This window comes from Lampris incognitus, chromosome 5 (genome assembly GCF_029633865.1).
Source record: "Lampris incognitus isolate fLamInc1 chromosome 5, fLamInc1.hap2, whole genome shotgun sequence".
Taxonomy (NCBI): Eukaryota; Metazoa; Chordata; class Actinopteri; order Lampriformes; family Lampridae; genus Lampris; species Lampris incognitus.
The window spans coordinates 7,147,179-7,163,880 of NC_079215.1; the positions used below are offsets into that span (position 1 = coordinate 7,147,179).

The 16,702-nt window shown below is 44.2% G+C and overlaps 1 protein-coding gene across 1 annotated transcript in view; it reads right to left on the bottom strand.

Annotated features, from left to right (window-relative positions):
- The window catches only part of LOC130112376 (voltage-dependent T-type calcium channel subunit alpha-1I-like), a 356,487-nt gene that overhangs the window by 66,068 nt on the left and 273,717 nt on the right, over positions 1-16,702 (bottom strand). The window contains exons 21-23 of the mRNA XM_056279712.1: positions 13,656-13,834; positions 10,245-10,371; positions 737-862 (exon numbers count right to left, since the gene is read on the bottom strand). Of these exons, the coding sequence (XP_056135687.1) occupies positions 737-862; positions 10,245-10,371; positions 13,656-13,834 (432 nt within the window). The remainder of the gene's footprint in view (positions 1-736; positions 863-10,244; positions 10,372-13,655; positions 13,835-16,702) is intronic.

Sequence of the window (16,702 nt, forward strand, 5' to 3'; positions counted from 1 at the left end):
TGCACTTTTATTCTGACAGCCATAAAATTTGCTTGTATCATTGATTTTCCATCCTGTGGAGTGTGCTAAATGTATATGGCTGGACCACTGCATGTGATCTCGTCCATTTAAGCCTCACGCCCTATCTAATGCTTTTGTTATGCTAACTTTATTCATTTATTTACTTCTATTCACATTTGTATTTTTGCAAATACATGTCCCCTACAATTTAAAGTTTAATTTCCATCAAATCTAATCCAATTTAAAGTTAATAAAGTCAAAAGAAACCCATCCATCCATTATCCAAACCGCTTATCCTGCTCTCGGGGTCGCGGAATGCTGGAGCCTATCCCAGCAGTCACTGAACAGCAGGTTAGGGAGACACCCTGGACAGGCCACCGGTCCACCCACCCACCCCCCACCCACCCCCACGCACGTTCACACCTATGGACAATTTAGTAAGGCCAATTCACCCGACCTACATGTCCTTAGACTGTGGGAGGAAACCGGAGCCCCCGGAGGAAACCCACGCAGACACGGGGAAACTATGCAAACTCCACACAGAGGACGACCTGAGACGACCCCCTAAGATTGGACTACTCCGGGGCTTGAACCCAGGACCTTCTTGCTGTGAGGCGACCGCGCTAACCACTGCACCACCCAAAAGAAATCGAATCCAATTTAAAGGGAAGAAAGTCAAAAGAAGAAGGAAAGACTGACTTGGCACGGGAAGTGTTGGCTGTTTTGTGTTTGGTACCTGTCCCAGATTGTCAAAGTTGTATTTGTGGTGAACCCATCGATAGTTGGCGGCCAAGCAGTCTGATTTGTTTGTTATGTTCTTCACATCCAGACCCAGGCAGTAGTAGAACTTCCCTTTGAAGAGCTGGGGACACACACGCACACGCACACGCACACACACGCACACGCACACACACACACACACACACACACACACACACACACAAAGTAGAACACATGAACATAGTTATTTGGTATTTGGAAGTAAAACTTGGATGAATATGCACCTCAGCAGATAACCCGGTGTAAAGGCGGTGTCGGAGGGCCAACACAAAGATTCAGTCATTGATTTGCTGCCTCAGGAAAGCTGTTTCGGAGGATCACACCCGCGTCATTAATGAGAGATATGTATATGGAACTTATTAAGACTCACGTTGTGGGGGGAAAAGTTTTGAAACTGACAGTTAAATCCATGTAGAAATACAGCGTCAGGCTGGTGAAACGGACAGGTAAAATCTGCTCTTTCCATTCTTGATCAGCTCAGACCACGTGACAATGAAGAAAGAGGCAGCTTTATTCACAGCTTTACTCCCACAATCCACAGTGCTACACAATTAACAAACTGGTTCATGCAAGCGTGTTTATCACAAGACACATTAAAAATCACACTCCTGCAATAGAATGTGAACTGATTAAAGTTGTTAATTATTAAAGAGTAACTGATTAGGCCAATAACAAGTAACAAGTCCTTTTACCCCCCCCCCCAATTGTACCCAACCAATTACCCCACTCTTCCGAGCCGTCCTGGTCGCTGCTCCACCCTCTCTGCAGCGATCCGGGGAGGGATGCAGACTACCACATGCCTCCTCCTATACATGTGGAGTCGCCAGCCACTTCTTTTCACCTGACAGTGAGGAGTTTCACCAGGGGGACGTAGCACGTGGGAGGATCACGCTGTTCCCCCCAGTTGCGTCTGGGTGGCGTAGCAGTCTATTCCGTTGCCTACCAACACGGGGATTGGAGGTTCGAATCCCCGTGGTACCTCCGGCTTGGTCGGGCATCCCTACAGACACAATTGGCTGTGTCTGCGGGTGGGAAGCCGGATGTGGGTATGTGTCCTGGTCGCTGCACTAGCGCCTCCACTGGTAGGTCATAGCGCCTGTTTGGGGGGGAGGTGGAACTGGGGGGAACAGCGTGATCCTCCCACGTGCTACGTCCCCCTGGTGAAACTCCTCACTGTCAGGTGAAAAGAAGGGCTGGTGACTCCACATGTATCAGAGGAGGCATGTGGTAGTCTGCAGCCCTCCCCAGATCGGCAGAGGAGGAGGTGGTGCAGTGACCGGGACAGCTCAGAAGAGTGGGGTAATTGGCCAGATACAACTAGGGGGGGAAAAAAAAAAGGGGGGGGGGATCCAAAATTTAAAGAGTTTCACCAAGGGGACGTAGTGCATGGGAGGATCATGTTACTCCCCCCAGTTCCCAGTTCCCCCTCCCCCCGAACAGGCGCCCTGACCGACCAGAGGAGGCACTTGTGCGGCGACCAGGACACATACCCACATCTGGCTTCCCACCCGCAGACACGGCCAGTTGTGTCTGTAGGGACACCTGACCAAGCTGGAGGTAACACGGGGATTCGTACCGGCGATCCCCGTGTTGGTAGGCAACAGAATAGACCGCTACGCTACCCGGACGCCCTTTGGCCAATAGCAAGTCTGAATCAATAGTATGAGGTCATATTTACAGGATGGCTCATGTCTCACTCCTAACGTTTCTCATCACAAATGAAGCTGAAAAATGGTAATGAAAACACAAGACGACACAAAAATGAGCTTGGACAAAGGCAGATTTTCTGACGTAACACGAGTCTCTTGTAAAGACAACAGGACCGCAATGAGTTCATGACTCTCTATTACTTCTCCATCATTTGTCTTTTTGTAATTTTGTTAATTACTTTTTAATGATGCGGATTATTCTAGGGAAAACATACATTAAAAAGTGAGTTTTGACCAGGTAACGTGACCAGATTTTTTGTGTGTGAAGTGTGTTTACTCTGTAAATTCGTTAGACCCACAATGAGCCTCAAATCGTAATTTCAGAGCATATTTGCATGTTCGAAAGCCTCAGTGTTTGGGAATTTTCTTTGAATTTCACTTTTTTTGACAAAACATTCAATAGTATTAAGTACATTTCTTCCAAAAATTGTATTCCAACCAAAAGCCGTTTTGAATATCTCGTTATCCTTCTTTTAATCAATCAATCAATCAATCAATCAATCAATCAATCAATCAATCAATCAGATTTTATTTGTATAGCACTTTTCATACAAACAAATGTAACACAAAGTGCTTCACACAATAAAACAATGAAATCCAATAAAATCCACCCCCCTTACAAAAAATAAATAAATAAAAGTACAGGCAAATTCTAGAAAAGTACAAACAAGTTTAAAACTGAGTTAGTGAAATAAATAAGTAAAAGTGCCATATACACTGATTAATTAAAAGTAACAACAGAGCAGAATATATAGAAATAGCAAAATATATAAAACACACACACACACACACACACACACTATGAATTTAGCTGTAGGCTGTTTTGAAAAGTAAGGTTTTAACCTGTTTTTAAATGTGTCTAGTGTGGGGGCCTCTCTCAGGTCCTCAGGCAGGGCCTTTCATCTACTTGGGACGTAAACAGAAAATGCAGCTTCCCCTGCTCTAGACCTAGCACGAGGGATGGTTAAAAGACCACTGCCATTGGACTTGAGAGTTCTTGCTGGTTTATAGGGAATTAACATATCTTTTATATAGCATGATGCAAGGCCATTTAGCGCTTTGTATACAATTAACAGAATTTTAAAATCAATTCTAGTTTTAACGGGGAGCCAAGACAGAGATGTAAGAACAGGTGTAATGTCTTCATACTTTTTAGTTCTGTTGAGAACACGTGCTGCCGCATTTTGAATTAACTGTAGTTGGCACACAACTGATTTTGGGAGGCCGGTGAATAGTCCATTGCAGTAGTCTAGTCTACTTGTTATAAAAGCATGGATTAATTTCTCACAGTCTGACATTTATAGAAAGCCCATAAGTTTTGAAATGTTTTTAAGATGGTAGAAGGCTGATCTTGTGAGATGACTGATGCGGCTCTTAAAATTTAGATCACTGTCCATGATTACAACAAGATTTCTAGCTTCACCTTTGCACTCCAGAGACAGAGAGCTGAGATGAGCTGCAATTCTCTGTCTCTGAGTCTTTGCACCAAAAATAAGTATTTCTGTCTTGTCTTTGTTCAGTTGTAAAAAGTTATCTGACATCGATAAAGTAATATCGTCAATACACTGAATTAGGGAACATATGGGAGCTGGGTCATCAGAGGATAGGGATATGAACAGTTGTGAATCATCTGCATAATTATGGTAATTTATTTTGTGTTTCTGTATAACATGTGCAAGTGGGAGCATATAGAGATTGAATAGTAGGGGTCCAAGAATCGAACCTTGGGGTAGCCCACACATTATACCCACTTTGTCCGAGGAAAAGTCTCCAACAGACACAAAGAACTGCCTGTCCTGAAGGTAGGTTCTAAACCAGTTGAGAACCGGGCCAGAAAGACCGACCCATTTTTCTAATCTCTCTAGCAAAATTTCATGATCAACAGTGTTGTAAGCAGCACTGAGATCCAGGAGCACAAGAACAGACAATTTATTAGAATCTGTGTTCATATGCAGATCTTTCACAACTTTGATAAGTGCTGTTTCTGTGCTATGGTGAGATAAAAAACCCGACTGACAAATGCCTAGAAGGTTGTTAGATATTAAATAGTTATTAACTTGAGAATAAACCGTTTTTTCAAGGATTTTGCTGAGGAATGGTAAGTTGGAGATGGGCCTGTAGTTGGCAATAACTGTCGCATCAAGATTACTCTTCTTCAGAAGTGGTTTAACGACAGCTGTCTTAAGTGCTGCAGGAAATACACCTGCCTGAAGAGAGTAGTTAATGATTTCTAAAACGTCATGTGCTAAGCAATTAAAAACATTTTTAAAAAAATTGGTAGGGAGAGGATCCAAGCAGCAGGTGGACGACCTGAGCTGCCTAACAATATTGTCTAGACTTTTAAGGTAGAGTGTCAAAGTGAGACATGGCGCCAGTGATATTTCTGGAGAACTGGAGGGTAGGTTCATTACTGGATCTTGAGGCAATAATGTTCTGTCTAATAGCAATAATTCTGTTATTGAAAAATGTAGCGAATTGCTCACATATTTGAGTGGACAGCATCTCTAATGGGTTTGGAGATGGTGGATTAATAAGTCGGTCAATAGTGGAGAAAAGCACTTTACTATTGTTAATATTTTCATGAATGATTTTAGAGAAAAAAAACTGTCTGGCCTGTTTAATTTCTTTGCAGTACTTGTTCAGTCTGTCCTTGTAAATTTCATGGGGAACCTGAAGTTTAGTCTTTCTCCACTGTCGTTCTGCTTGGTGATAGTCTCTCTTAAGCTGCCTAATAACCACTCCATTTCTCGAGGGGGCTTTTTGTTTTTCTATGTTTTAGTTTTAACAGGTGCAATGTTGTCAAAGATATTCCGTATTTTTGAGTTGAAGTCGTTCACAAGATCCTCAGTTTGTGATGACATGAACGGCGACAACTCATTTACCATTTTCTGAAAGGTTTCAATTGTGTTATTATCAATGAAGTGTTTTTTGAGCATGCGAGTGCTCCTCTGTTGCACAGGAAGAGCTGACACATCAAAAAATATACAACAGTGATCAGAGATAGCAACATCCATGACACGGGGTACAGTACAAGGATGATAAAATAATCATAGTCAGTGGAAACCATAGACAGTGGCCCCCGAAAATTCGTCAAGAAAGCCATGTTCAGATTTTGGTGGCCGATAGACAGTAATTATTTAAATTGTAGCAGTACAATGTATGGTAAGAGCAGAGGTGCATATAAGTGGTGCGCAGGTGCGCATGCGCACTTAAAATGTTCAACGAGCACCAGATTCAAGTGTTTTACTGCGCATTTGCGTACCAAACATTTTGCAGTGCAGAGTATGAGCCACTGCTTTTAGCCAATGCTATAGTATGAGCCACTAATTTCTCCAGTGACATTGAGTAATTTCTTTGGTGTTCCTCCACCTCCACCAAAGAAATGCCAAATTGAACCAGAACCAAAGTCAAAGCGTACGTTTTCAGAGAAATGGCTGCAGGACATCGGCTGGCTTCAAACAGATGACACCCGCGCCGAGATGTGGTGTAAACTATGTCGGGAAAATCCCACATTAGCAGACAGAAACTGCCACTTTTATATGGGGACGAAAAACTTCAGCCATCCAGCTTTTGATAAGCATGCAAACAGCAGAGAACACCAGAAAGTAGTGGAAGCTATTGCTAACAGGCGCAGCCAGGACGAGAGACCCAGCGGCCCGCTCGACAGGTGGCAAGACAGACTGACGGAAGAACAACATCAGGCACTGGCAAACATGTTCTTGTTGGCCTTTCACAAAGCGAAACATGCACGTCCTATGCGTTCATACGAGGAGGATATTCCACTTCTCAAGAGGTTAGGAGTTAACGTCGGGACTGCTTATCATTCGCGAGAAGGGGGATCCCGCATCACGGAGAGCATTACTCAGACAATAAGTTCAGAGTTAAGTGAAAAGCTGAAAGCAGCTGAATTTTGGGGTGTGCTTTTCGATGGATCCGTAGATATAACAAAAACGGAGCAGGAAATTGTGTACATTGTTTCTGTGTCCCGCAATGGAGAATACAGCTCAGACTTCCTTGGATTAATTAATCTGGAGGCCAACCGAACAGCACAGGACATAGTGGATGGACTTGTGCAACTGTTCAATGATTGTGGTTTAGCAGAGTGGAAGACAAAGTTGGTGTCGGTATGCAGTGACGGAGCAGCTGTCAACGTTGGAGTTTACAGCGGGGTCGTTCCCAAATTATGTCAGATGGTGGATATCGGAGATTCCCTTGTGCATAGTCTGTGCACCGCCCACACGTTGGAGAACTGCGCTAAATCAGCTGATCGTGCGGTCCCATACTGTGAGTCATTTAATAAATCTATCATCACTTTCCTAAGCTTTTACTTAAAGAAAGGGGGTGCAAAACGAATTGCACAGCTACAAAACACATGTGAGGAGAAAGCCATTGATTTTGTCAAACTAGTTAAGTTCCACAACATCAAATGGTCGGCATGGAGACAAGAAACTGTTTAAAATATGGAGAATGTTACCAGCCATTCAGATCCAAGTGGCAACAAGTGATGACAGTAGCCTAAAACATATCTACACAGAGCGTTTTCGTTGTTTCCTAGCCAACATGCTTGATGTTGGGAACATTTTACAGTTCACCTCCCTCAGGTTCCAGAAAGACAATCTGACTATTGGTGAATGCAAAGATGAGCTCATGGTTGCTATTGGACAGTTGACGCTACTGATGGGCAGTGAGGGCAAGTACAGGGAGGAGACTGTGGCACATGCTGAAGCTGACAGGGATAAGATTGATGTGTTCAGAGCTTTAATTCATGAATTTGAAAGCAGATATGAATCCCTCAAGTCATGCGATCACTTTTTGATTTTTGATCCTACAACTTGGCCTCATGAAATGAAAGACCTCCACGATTTTGGCAACACGACACTCAGTAACATCCTTGAGAAATATGAGGCCAGCATGCCTGTTGACAAAGATTCAACTTTAAGAGTGGATGCGTTTAAAGCAAGCTGGAAAACGTTTGGCAGCCTCCTCTGTGCATGATCTAGTCAATGTAGTGAACACCAGCAACCCAAGCAGTTACTCCAACATTCAGAAAGTCCTTCTGCTGTCTCTTACACTGCCCTTGAGCAGTGCTGCATGTGAGAGGGGATTTCACACCTGAATATAATAAAAAACAAGTACAGATCCTGCCTGTCAGACTATCGCCTCTCATCTCTAATGCACAGCCACTTATCTAAGTTCACAACAGAAACCTTTGACCCAAACCCAGCAGTAGACTTGTGGATGCAAACAGCTAATCATAGGCTGAACCAGCGAGAAAGGAGCGGGCCTAGTACATCTGGTGTTTTTGAAATAGAGGAAGACAGTCTGGAGGGGAGTGATGAAGATGACGATGATGTCCTGTAGGATAACAGAACTTTCAGTGCTTTAAATAGCAGTATCTGCTGTGAGTTTGATTTGGTTTTCAGTGTTTGAAAAAGCAGTAATTGGTATATTTAGTTTTCAGTGCTTGAAGAGCAGTCATTTCATTTGAAAGTCACACGTATGGCACTTTAAAGAACAGACATTTTGTTGTAACCTACTGCTTTCATTCATTTTCAATTGAAATTAAAGTACATGTAATGTTATCCACGTATCCCTCATATTTTGTTCATTTTGTGAGGTGGGTGGGTCATGGAAAAATGTATTTAAAAAAAGGTGAGCACCAAGCAAGAACCTCAGGTGCTCCTTTGAGAACCAGACCAAAAAAATTATGTGCACCCCTGGTAAGAGCAAGGTGTTCAAAAGACATGAATTTCCCGAGGGGGATTTCCTTGCAGCTACAGGAATCAGAGAAGACAGCAGCTATTCCACCGCCTCTCTTATCAGATCTGGTGGTCTGGATGAATTTGAAGCTGGGAGTTGCAGTCTCAATAAGCACGACTGCGCCATTTCTATCCAGCCAGGTCTCGGTCAGTAGGGTGAAGTCCAGGTTATACGTACTTATAAGATCATTAACTAAAAATGACTTATTAGTTAGTGACCTGACATTTAATAAAGCCATTTTTATTGTCTAAGGTGCATGGCTTTGTGGGGGACTGATAACTGAAGTCCGAACTGGCAACAAATTGTTTAGCTCCCTGTATGTTACAGGGAGATTACGGGTCTGTGTCTATTGTTTATTATTACAGGAATTAGTATGGCAGAGTGACAGTCATTGGTATGATGGATCGAACCCACCAAAGGACCTGAATATGTATGGTTTATAACGGAACCAAAATTGAAACCACTCTGCTCCTGTGGACGTCAATTAGTGATGGGCCCCCAATTAGTAATGAGCCCACAGAGGTCACTGTGGGTCGTGTTTGGATTCAGGTATCCGTAACACTGTTCATGTTTCATTTCCATCTTTCTTTTTTCTCTAGTCTTCAGTTTAAATGGAAGTTGAAACGTTCCATTTAAACCGTGGGGGCGCAAATGTTCGTACTCCTCCACTGCTCGTTTGGTCATTACTGCAAAACCTCGCTTCATTAAGGCTGCGACTTAGGAAACAAAAAAAAAAGAGACCACAACTTATACGGAAGCTAGCCTGCTACAATGGTCACAGTTCTTTGTAATGACAGCGGTTTAAATGAAAATGGCTGCTGCTCTGACCATCCTGCTGCTTCTTCTACTTTTGGCTTATTCCCTGTTTCTCATCGGTCACCACAGCGGATTTTATAGTTTCCATCGTTACCCTGAGAGATACTTTATCATTGAGCCCTGTGGAGAAATTACGCTCTGCATTTAACCCATCCTAGCTGTGTAGCTAGGGGCAGTGGGGAGCCACCGTGCAGTGCCCGGGGACCAACTCCAGTTCTTTCCCCATTGCCACGGACAGGGGCACAGACAGGAGTATTAACCCTAACATGGATGTCTTTTTGATGGTGGGGGAAACCGGAGCACCCGGAGAAACCCCACCGCAGACACGGGGAGAACATGCAAACTCCACAGAGGATGACCTGGTAGGACCCCCAAGGTTGGACAACCCCGGGGTTCGAACCCAGTACCTTCTTGCTGTGAGGCAACAGCACTAATCACTGGGCTACCGTGCCGCTAAATATAGAGAATTCAGGGGCAGCCGGGAATCGAACCCGGATAGCCTGGACCACGGGCGACTGCGCTAACCAGTCGACTAAAGGGTCTGAAAAGGGTTTAGGAGTAAAACCAACAAAATGAGGCTATACAGCACCAATGGCGGCCGTTGTTAACCCAGGACTTGAACGATCTGGTATGGTCTTGTCAATCTGCATACTGATTAGCCAAATTTTACACAGGATGCTCTTCCTGACGCAACCACTAACCCTATGGAGAGGGCACAGGTAAAGCGCTGGATGCCATCCCAGTATTCATGGACTTGCGCCCATGCCGGTCACTCACTCTGACCATCCTGCTATGTTGAGTTAAATGGGAATGTCCATTCTACTCATTCATTTTCTATGATACCACCATATAAATGCGACTCATACACCAAAGCCACTTATATGCTTTTTCCCCCCTCACAACGAGTTTTTTGCTGAGTGCGATTTATACTCCAGTGCAACTTGTAGTTCGGGAAATACGGTAACCTGAGTTTTCAGATATGAGCAGGCGGTCAATGTCAGGCTAATGGGGCCACAGTGAGCCCGGGGTCATGGGGTGATGAGGCGTATTTGAAATGGTTTGACCCTCTCCGGTCCAATTAAACGATCACAGCAAAGCCTCATAAATAATGAAAGCCTTACAGCTGCCCGGTTGAAAAGATGTGGTGGTGGATGGGGATGCAGACTTAATGATGTTTACCTGAACTCCCAGGATACCGAAGATGATAAAGAAAGCACAGCAGATGAGGACAATATTGCCAATGGGTTTGAGGGAGGTGATGAGCGTCTCCACCACAAGTTTCAGACCCGGAGCCCTGCTGATCACCCTGGAAGAAAGATGGAGCGAGCAAGAGGTAAAGAAAGAGAGCGATGCAGAAATAAGAAAAGGAAGGAAAACAAACACTAAGTGGGGAAGCAAAGAACAACAGAGACAAAGGAGCGGACGGGAAGAAGTTAGAAATCAAGAGGGAGACAGTGAAATTTGGATATCCAGGGCTATATTCTAATGACCTAAGTGTATGATCTAAAGCACCTGGTGCAAGTGCATTTAACGCATGTCCAAATCTACTTTTGCTAGTTTACCGGTGGATAATCTGAGCACAAAGTAAGGCGCATGGTTCAAAGGCACTGTGCATAGATACGTTTTGGGCCTGACATGAAATAAACCAATAAGAGTCATCTCCCATTCCCTTTAAAAGCCCGGTGCACTTGCATCTTAGCGGACTGCTATTATAACGGCGGATTTGACACGCAGTAGGAAAGAACGCTTCCCTTAGCCATGCCCTTAAACATTATGATACGTATCTTTCTACAAACCCCAATTCCAATGAAGTTGGGACGTTGTGTAAAACGTAAATAAAAACAGAATACAATGATTTGCAAATCCTTTTCGACCTATATTCAATTGAATACACTACAAAGACAAGATATTTAATGTTCAAACTGATAAACTTTATTGTTTTTTGCAAATATTCACTCATTTTGAATTTGATGCCTGCAACCCGTTCCAAAGAAGCTCGGACAGGGGCATGTTCACCACTGTGTTACATCACCTTTCCTTTTAACGACACTCAATAAGCGTTTGGGAACTGAGGACACTAATTGTTGAAGCTTTGTAGGTGGAATTCTTTCCCATTCTTGCTTGATGTACGACTTCAGTTGCTCAACAGTCCGGGGTCTCCGTTGTCGTATTTTGCGCTTCATAATGCGCCACACATTTTCAATGGGAGACATGTCTGGACTGCAGACAGGTCTGGACTGCAGGCAGGCCAGTCTAGTACCCGCACTCTTTTACTACGAAGCCCCGCTGGTGTAACACGTGCAGAATGTGGCTTGGCATTGTCTTGCTGAAATAAGCAGGGACGTCCCTGAAAAAGACATCGCTTGGATGGCAGCATATGTTGCTCCAAAACCTGTATGTACCTTTCAGCATTAACGGTGCCTTCACAGATGTGCAAGTTACCCATGCCATGGGCACTAACACACCCCCATACCATCACAGATGCTGGCTTTTGAACTTTGTACTAATAACAATCTGGATGGTCTTCTTCCTCTTTAGCCCGGGGGACATGACGTCCATGATTTCCAAAAACAATTTCAAATGTGGACTCATCAGACCACAGCACACTTTTCCACTTTGCGTCAGTCCATCTCAGATGAGCTCGGGCCCAGAGAAGCCGGCGGCATTTCTGGGTGGTGTTGATATCTGGCTTTCGCTTTGCATGGGAGAGTTTTAACTTGCAGTTGTAGATGTAGCGACCAACTGTGTTAACTGACGATGGTTTTCCCAAGTGTTCCTGAGCCCACGTGGTCATATCCTTTACAGAATGATGTCGGTTTTTAATGCAGTGCCGCCTGAGGGGTCGAAGGTCATGGGCATTCAATGTTGGTTTTCAGCCTTGTCGCTTACGTGCAGAGATTTCTCCGGATTCTCTGAATCTTGTGATGATATTATGGACTGGAGATGATGAAATCCCTAAATTCCTTGCAATTGTACGTTGAGAAACGTTGTTCTTAAACTATTGGACTATTTGCTCACGCAGTTGTTCACCAAGTGGTGAACCTTGCACCATCCTTGCTTGTGAACGACTGAGCCTTTTGGGGATGCTCCTTTTATACCCAATCATGACAATCACCGGTTTCCAATTAACCTGTTCACCTGTGGAATGTTACAAACAGGTGTTTTTTGAGCATTCCTCAACTTTCCCAGTCTTTTGTTGCCCCTGTCCGAGCTTTTTTGGAACGTGTTGCAGGCATCAAATTCAAAATGAGTGAATATTTGCAAAAAACAATAAAGTTTATCAGTTTGAACATTAAATATCTTGTCTTTGTAGTGTATTCAATTGAATATAGGTCGAAAAGGATTTGCAAATCAGTGTATTCAGTTTTTATTCACATTTTACACAACGTCCCAACTTCACTGGAATTGGGGTTTGTAAAATATTACGTGTTGTGCACCTGCCTATGTAGGTGCATATTACTCTCTTAATACGGCCTCAAAATAACAGTAAAATACTGCGCCACTGACTTTAGACCAGGTTTTAGTCAATGGCACAATCGCTTTCCGCTTCCTCAAGACAGCAATGCGCCAATGACGCGGCCGACCACACTTCACTTTAAGACCAACACACCCATCGGTGCTCAGATGGGTGCGAGTTCATTTGTTATTTAAACAACGTGGGCGCTGGACGGGAAAATGACAACTGCATCAGTCTGAAGCTAGCGAAGACATTTGTGTTGTGCTTGGTGCTGCTTTGCGCTGGATGGAAGACAGAGCCTATAGAGTAAGTCAGCCTGTTGAAGTTTCAAAGGTTTCGACATTGAGAAAGACTGAAAATGAAAGCTTTTAGATAGCTTTTACACGTCAAAGACACACATGCAACAACCAAAAATAAAAAAAATGCAGCAAGTTAAAGTTTACTGCCATAGGTAATGGCTGTAGTGAGGCTACTAAAAGGGGTGAGTCGTTTTTATTCAGAGCACAGGAAACTTTACACAAAGCAGCCTTTTATCTACAATGGCTATGAAAATGCTATATAAATAGTTTACTTCATAGTTTACTAAAATGCAGAGGTGTAAAAACCAGGTCCAGAAAGTAAAACTCCAAACCATGTATTTGCTCCACTCAGGCACTACACCAGCAGATTCTAGTCAACACCACTCCTCAACTAAGTAGGGAAAACTAGCTAACGAAATCAGCTGGTTTAGTAACATGGTTAGAGCAAATACACGGCTTGGACATTTACTTTCTGGACCTGGTTTTTACACCTCTGCTAAAATGTATAATGCAGTGGAAGGATCATCAAATAATGGATATTTCAGACTTTGAAAACATCATATGGTAAGTGATTAAGAGCTTTTTTTCCCTTTAAGGTAACTGCTGCTTGGTTTCATATAATATATTTGAATATACTTCATTTAAACTTTTTGGACTTTTTGTTTTTTGGGTTTGGTCAAATGACCCACCTGACTCAACTTGACCACACCTATTTAAGTTGTTGCATACCACTTATTCATGTTTGAGAGGAAATATATGAATAAAGTTGTTCATTACTGCTGCTACTACTACCATTATTATTATCCTATTCACCTGCTAGTAAGTCCTCCTTACCTGAGGGGGCGCAGTGTTCTGAGCAGCCTGAGCACTCTGAGCACCCCCAAGATCTTTGCCCCACCAGCCATGGACACCACAATGTCAATCAATGACACAAAGACCAGAAAGCCATCGAGAATGTTCCAGCTGCTCCGCAGGTAAGCCTTTTCCCCTAAATAAAGACCCATAGACACCACCTGGCAAGAGGAAAAGGAGATAGAGATTCTACATCAAAAAGATAGATCTACAAAAGAGGACGATGAAAATATGGGGATCACTCCTCAATGGGGCCACTGAAAGGAGAGTAAATGTAAAATAAACGCATGCTGGGTTGGTAACCTGTCATAAGAGCCCATAAGAAATGTTTCAAGCATGTTTGACCATTTATGAGAAAACTGTGAGCGATTTTGTATCGCTGTTCTGCCACTAGGGGCCTGCCATGTTCTCTGCTGCATGCCATCACATAGGCTCAATACTGACGGGAACTCCATCAGTGTCTACGTTGGGTACAGAAGGGACAAAAAAAAATCAACATTCACAGATGAGATGGCAGGAAGTGACTCAGAAGGCAGTGAGTAAATTAGACAATCAGTGTTCTTTTGTTCAGAAAAATAGTAAAAAAAATGTTTGATTTAATGGCCTGCAATCCTGTTAGTTGAAGACTTATTCTCTGTATGCTGAGTGAATGTGATGTCACACAGCACACGGAGTAAGCAAGGGGCTTTTTTTTATTCAAACGAAAAGTTGTAAATAAAAGTTTTAACGGCAGTGCCCATGAAATCGTCAATTCCACTTAAGAGCCGATTTTCAGAGATGTGTATCTTAGTTGTATAAGTTCTTTATTTCCAATAAATAGCTTGAATAGTTAATTTATGTCAGCATCCATCTTCTTTACTTTTACCATTGGTTTACTTTTCCTTTTAGGTTTCTTCTAATCTGATCAAACAACTCACACTCATCTAACTTCAGGACTTGGAGATAAATTCTTGTTTAATTTGGGAAAGCCACGGTCTCCTTCCTACAGCAAAATCAACAACTCTTCAAGACTCTGGTGGAGTTTCAAAGGCATTACAGGAAGTGTGTGAAACAGCAGAAACCAACCGACTCCAACCAATGGGATGGCACGTTTCCGAACTATGCTGACAAGGACGGTAGCTTGAGTACTTTAATATCCTTCTCCGTATATGTAATTATAATAATTCATATATTTTACTTTATCATGTTTTGTGGAAAAGCAAACCGTAGAAACAAACGTTCACTTCAGAACTAGCAGTGAAAATGTGGACCCACTGGAGTATCGCGATACTTTCTGTCACAATTTGGTGTCAGTTTTCAAAAATACTGCATCAATTCTTAACATTACACACAAAGAGACATGGCGGTGGTGCTACTGTATTGTGTAGTTTACATCTCCGACCCCTAGGTGGCAGGTGCAATACTGTAACAGGGCTGCACAGAACCATAACAGCAGCAGGCATTTTCAGTGCCACGCTACCTGTGGCTCTGATTACTCTGATTTTATCCATATTAAGGTGTTTTCTTTGTGAAATAGGCAGGGGCAGGGGTCTTCTGCTGGGCAGGTCGCATGGAGAGGACTACCTCGGTCCGTTCAGCTTTGCAGAGAGCCCCACTGAGGGACCGGGGCATGGTGAGGCTAAGATGATGATGCAAACGTTCCGCTGTGAGCCCCGCAGGAAAGCGTGCAGGGCCAGCTCTGCGTTGAACTGTGAGTAACCGTGACAGGCTTCAGTATGTGCAGAATTCAGCTGCCAGGGTGCTCACTCGTACCAAGCCCTGGCAACACATCACTCCCACCCTTGTCCACCTTCACTGGCTACCAGTCAACTCCCGCATTTCTTATAAAATCTTCCTCCTCAGCTATAAATCCATTCATGCCAATACCTCCCAGTACCTATCAGACTTCCTCAACCTCTATATTCCATCCCGGAATCTGCGGTCTGCAGACATGGGCCTGCTTTCCAACACCAGCCTGCAGAATTTTGGGGGTAGAGTCTTTCGTGTGGCAGCCCCCACTCTCTGGAACTCTATTTCAGCAGAGACCCGCAACGCTGCTTCTTTGGAAAATTTGAAAAGACTACCGAAAACCTACCTTTTTACTAAAGCCTATGGTCTGTAGTCTTTAGATCTTTGTTTTAAACTTTTTTTTTGTTGTTCTTATCTAGTGTAAAGTGTTCTTGGGGTCCTTTAAAGGCACTATACAAAACTTAAGTTGTTGTTGTGTTGGGTGTGTAGCTGCACGTCTGCAGCAAAGGCACCCAGGCTCTCTCCCTCTTGGCAGCGGCAGCTGGCTAGCTGCTCCCTGCTCTGATCAGTGAAGGATCATTGGCCGAATCGCCACTGCAGCGCCATGGTCAGGGCTTGGAGATCCCACTGCTCCACTGGGGCTAGGTCGAGGAGCACCTTGCAAGGCCTTTCCCTTGACCCAGGTGGATGGCAGCCTCCTTGTTGCTCAATTCGCTGTGCAATGCCGCTAATTGCACTTGTGAGAGGTACAGCTCTAGCAGTGTTGTCCCAATTTATTTTGATAGCTTAGCTGGAGTTTGATGCGCCATATCTCTGCTGCTCACTAGGGGGCGATCGGTGTAAACAGGCAGCATGCTCTCCCCGGCGCCAGTCCTCCTGGCCTTCAGGGGGCGAGTGGTAGTGGCGTGTAGCATCCGCTCCACGGTGCTGATCCTCCTGGCCTACAGGAGGCGATTGGTAGCAGAGGGCAGCGTGCACTCCCCGGTGCTGGTCCTCCTGACCTCTAGGGGGCAATCGTTGGTGGCGGGTAGTGTTTGCTCCCCGGCGCTTATCCTCCTGACCTCTAGAGGTTGATCAGTAGCAGCGGGTAGTATGTGCTCCCTGGCGCTGGTCTTCCTGGCCTCTAGGGAGCAATCGGTAGCGGTGGGCAGCATGTGCTCCCCAGCGCTGGTCCTCCTGGCCTCTTGTGGGCCATCAGTGGCAGCAGGTTGCATTCACTCCCGGTGCTGGTCCTCCTGGCCTCTAGGGGATGATCGGTGGTGGAGGGTAGCATTCGATCCTCAGCGATGGTCCTTCTGGTC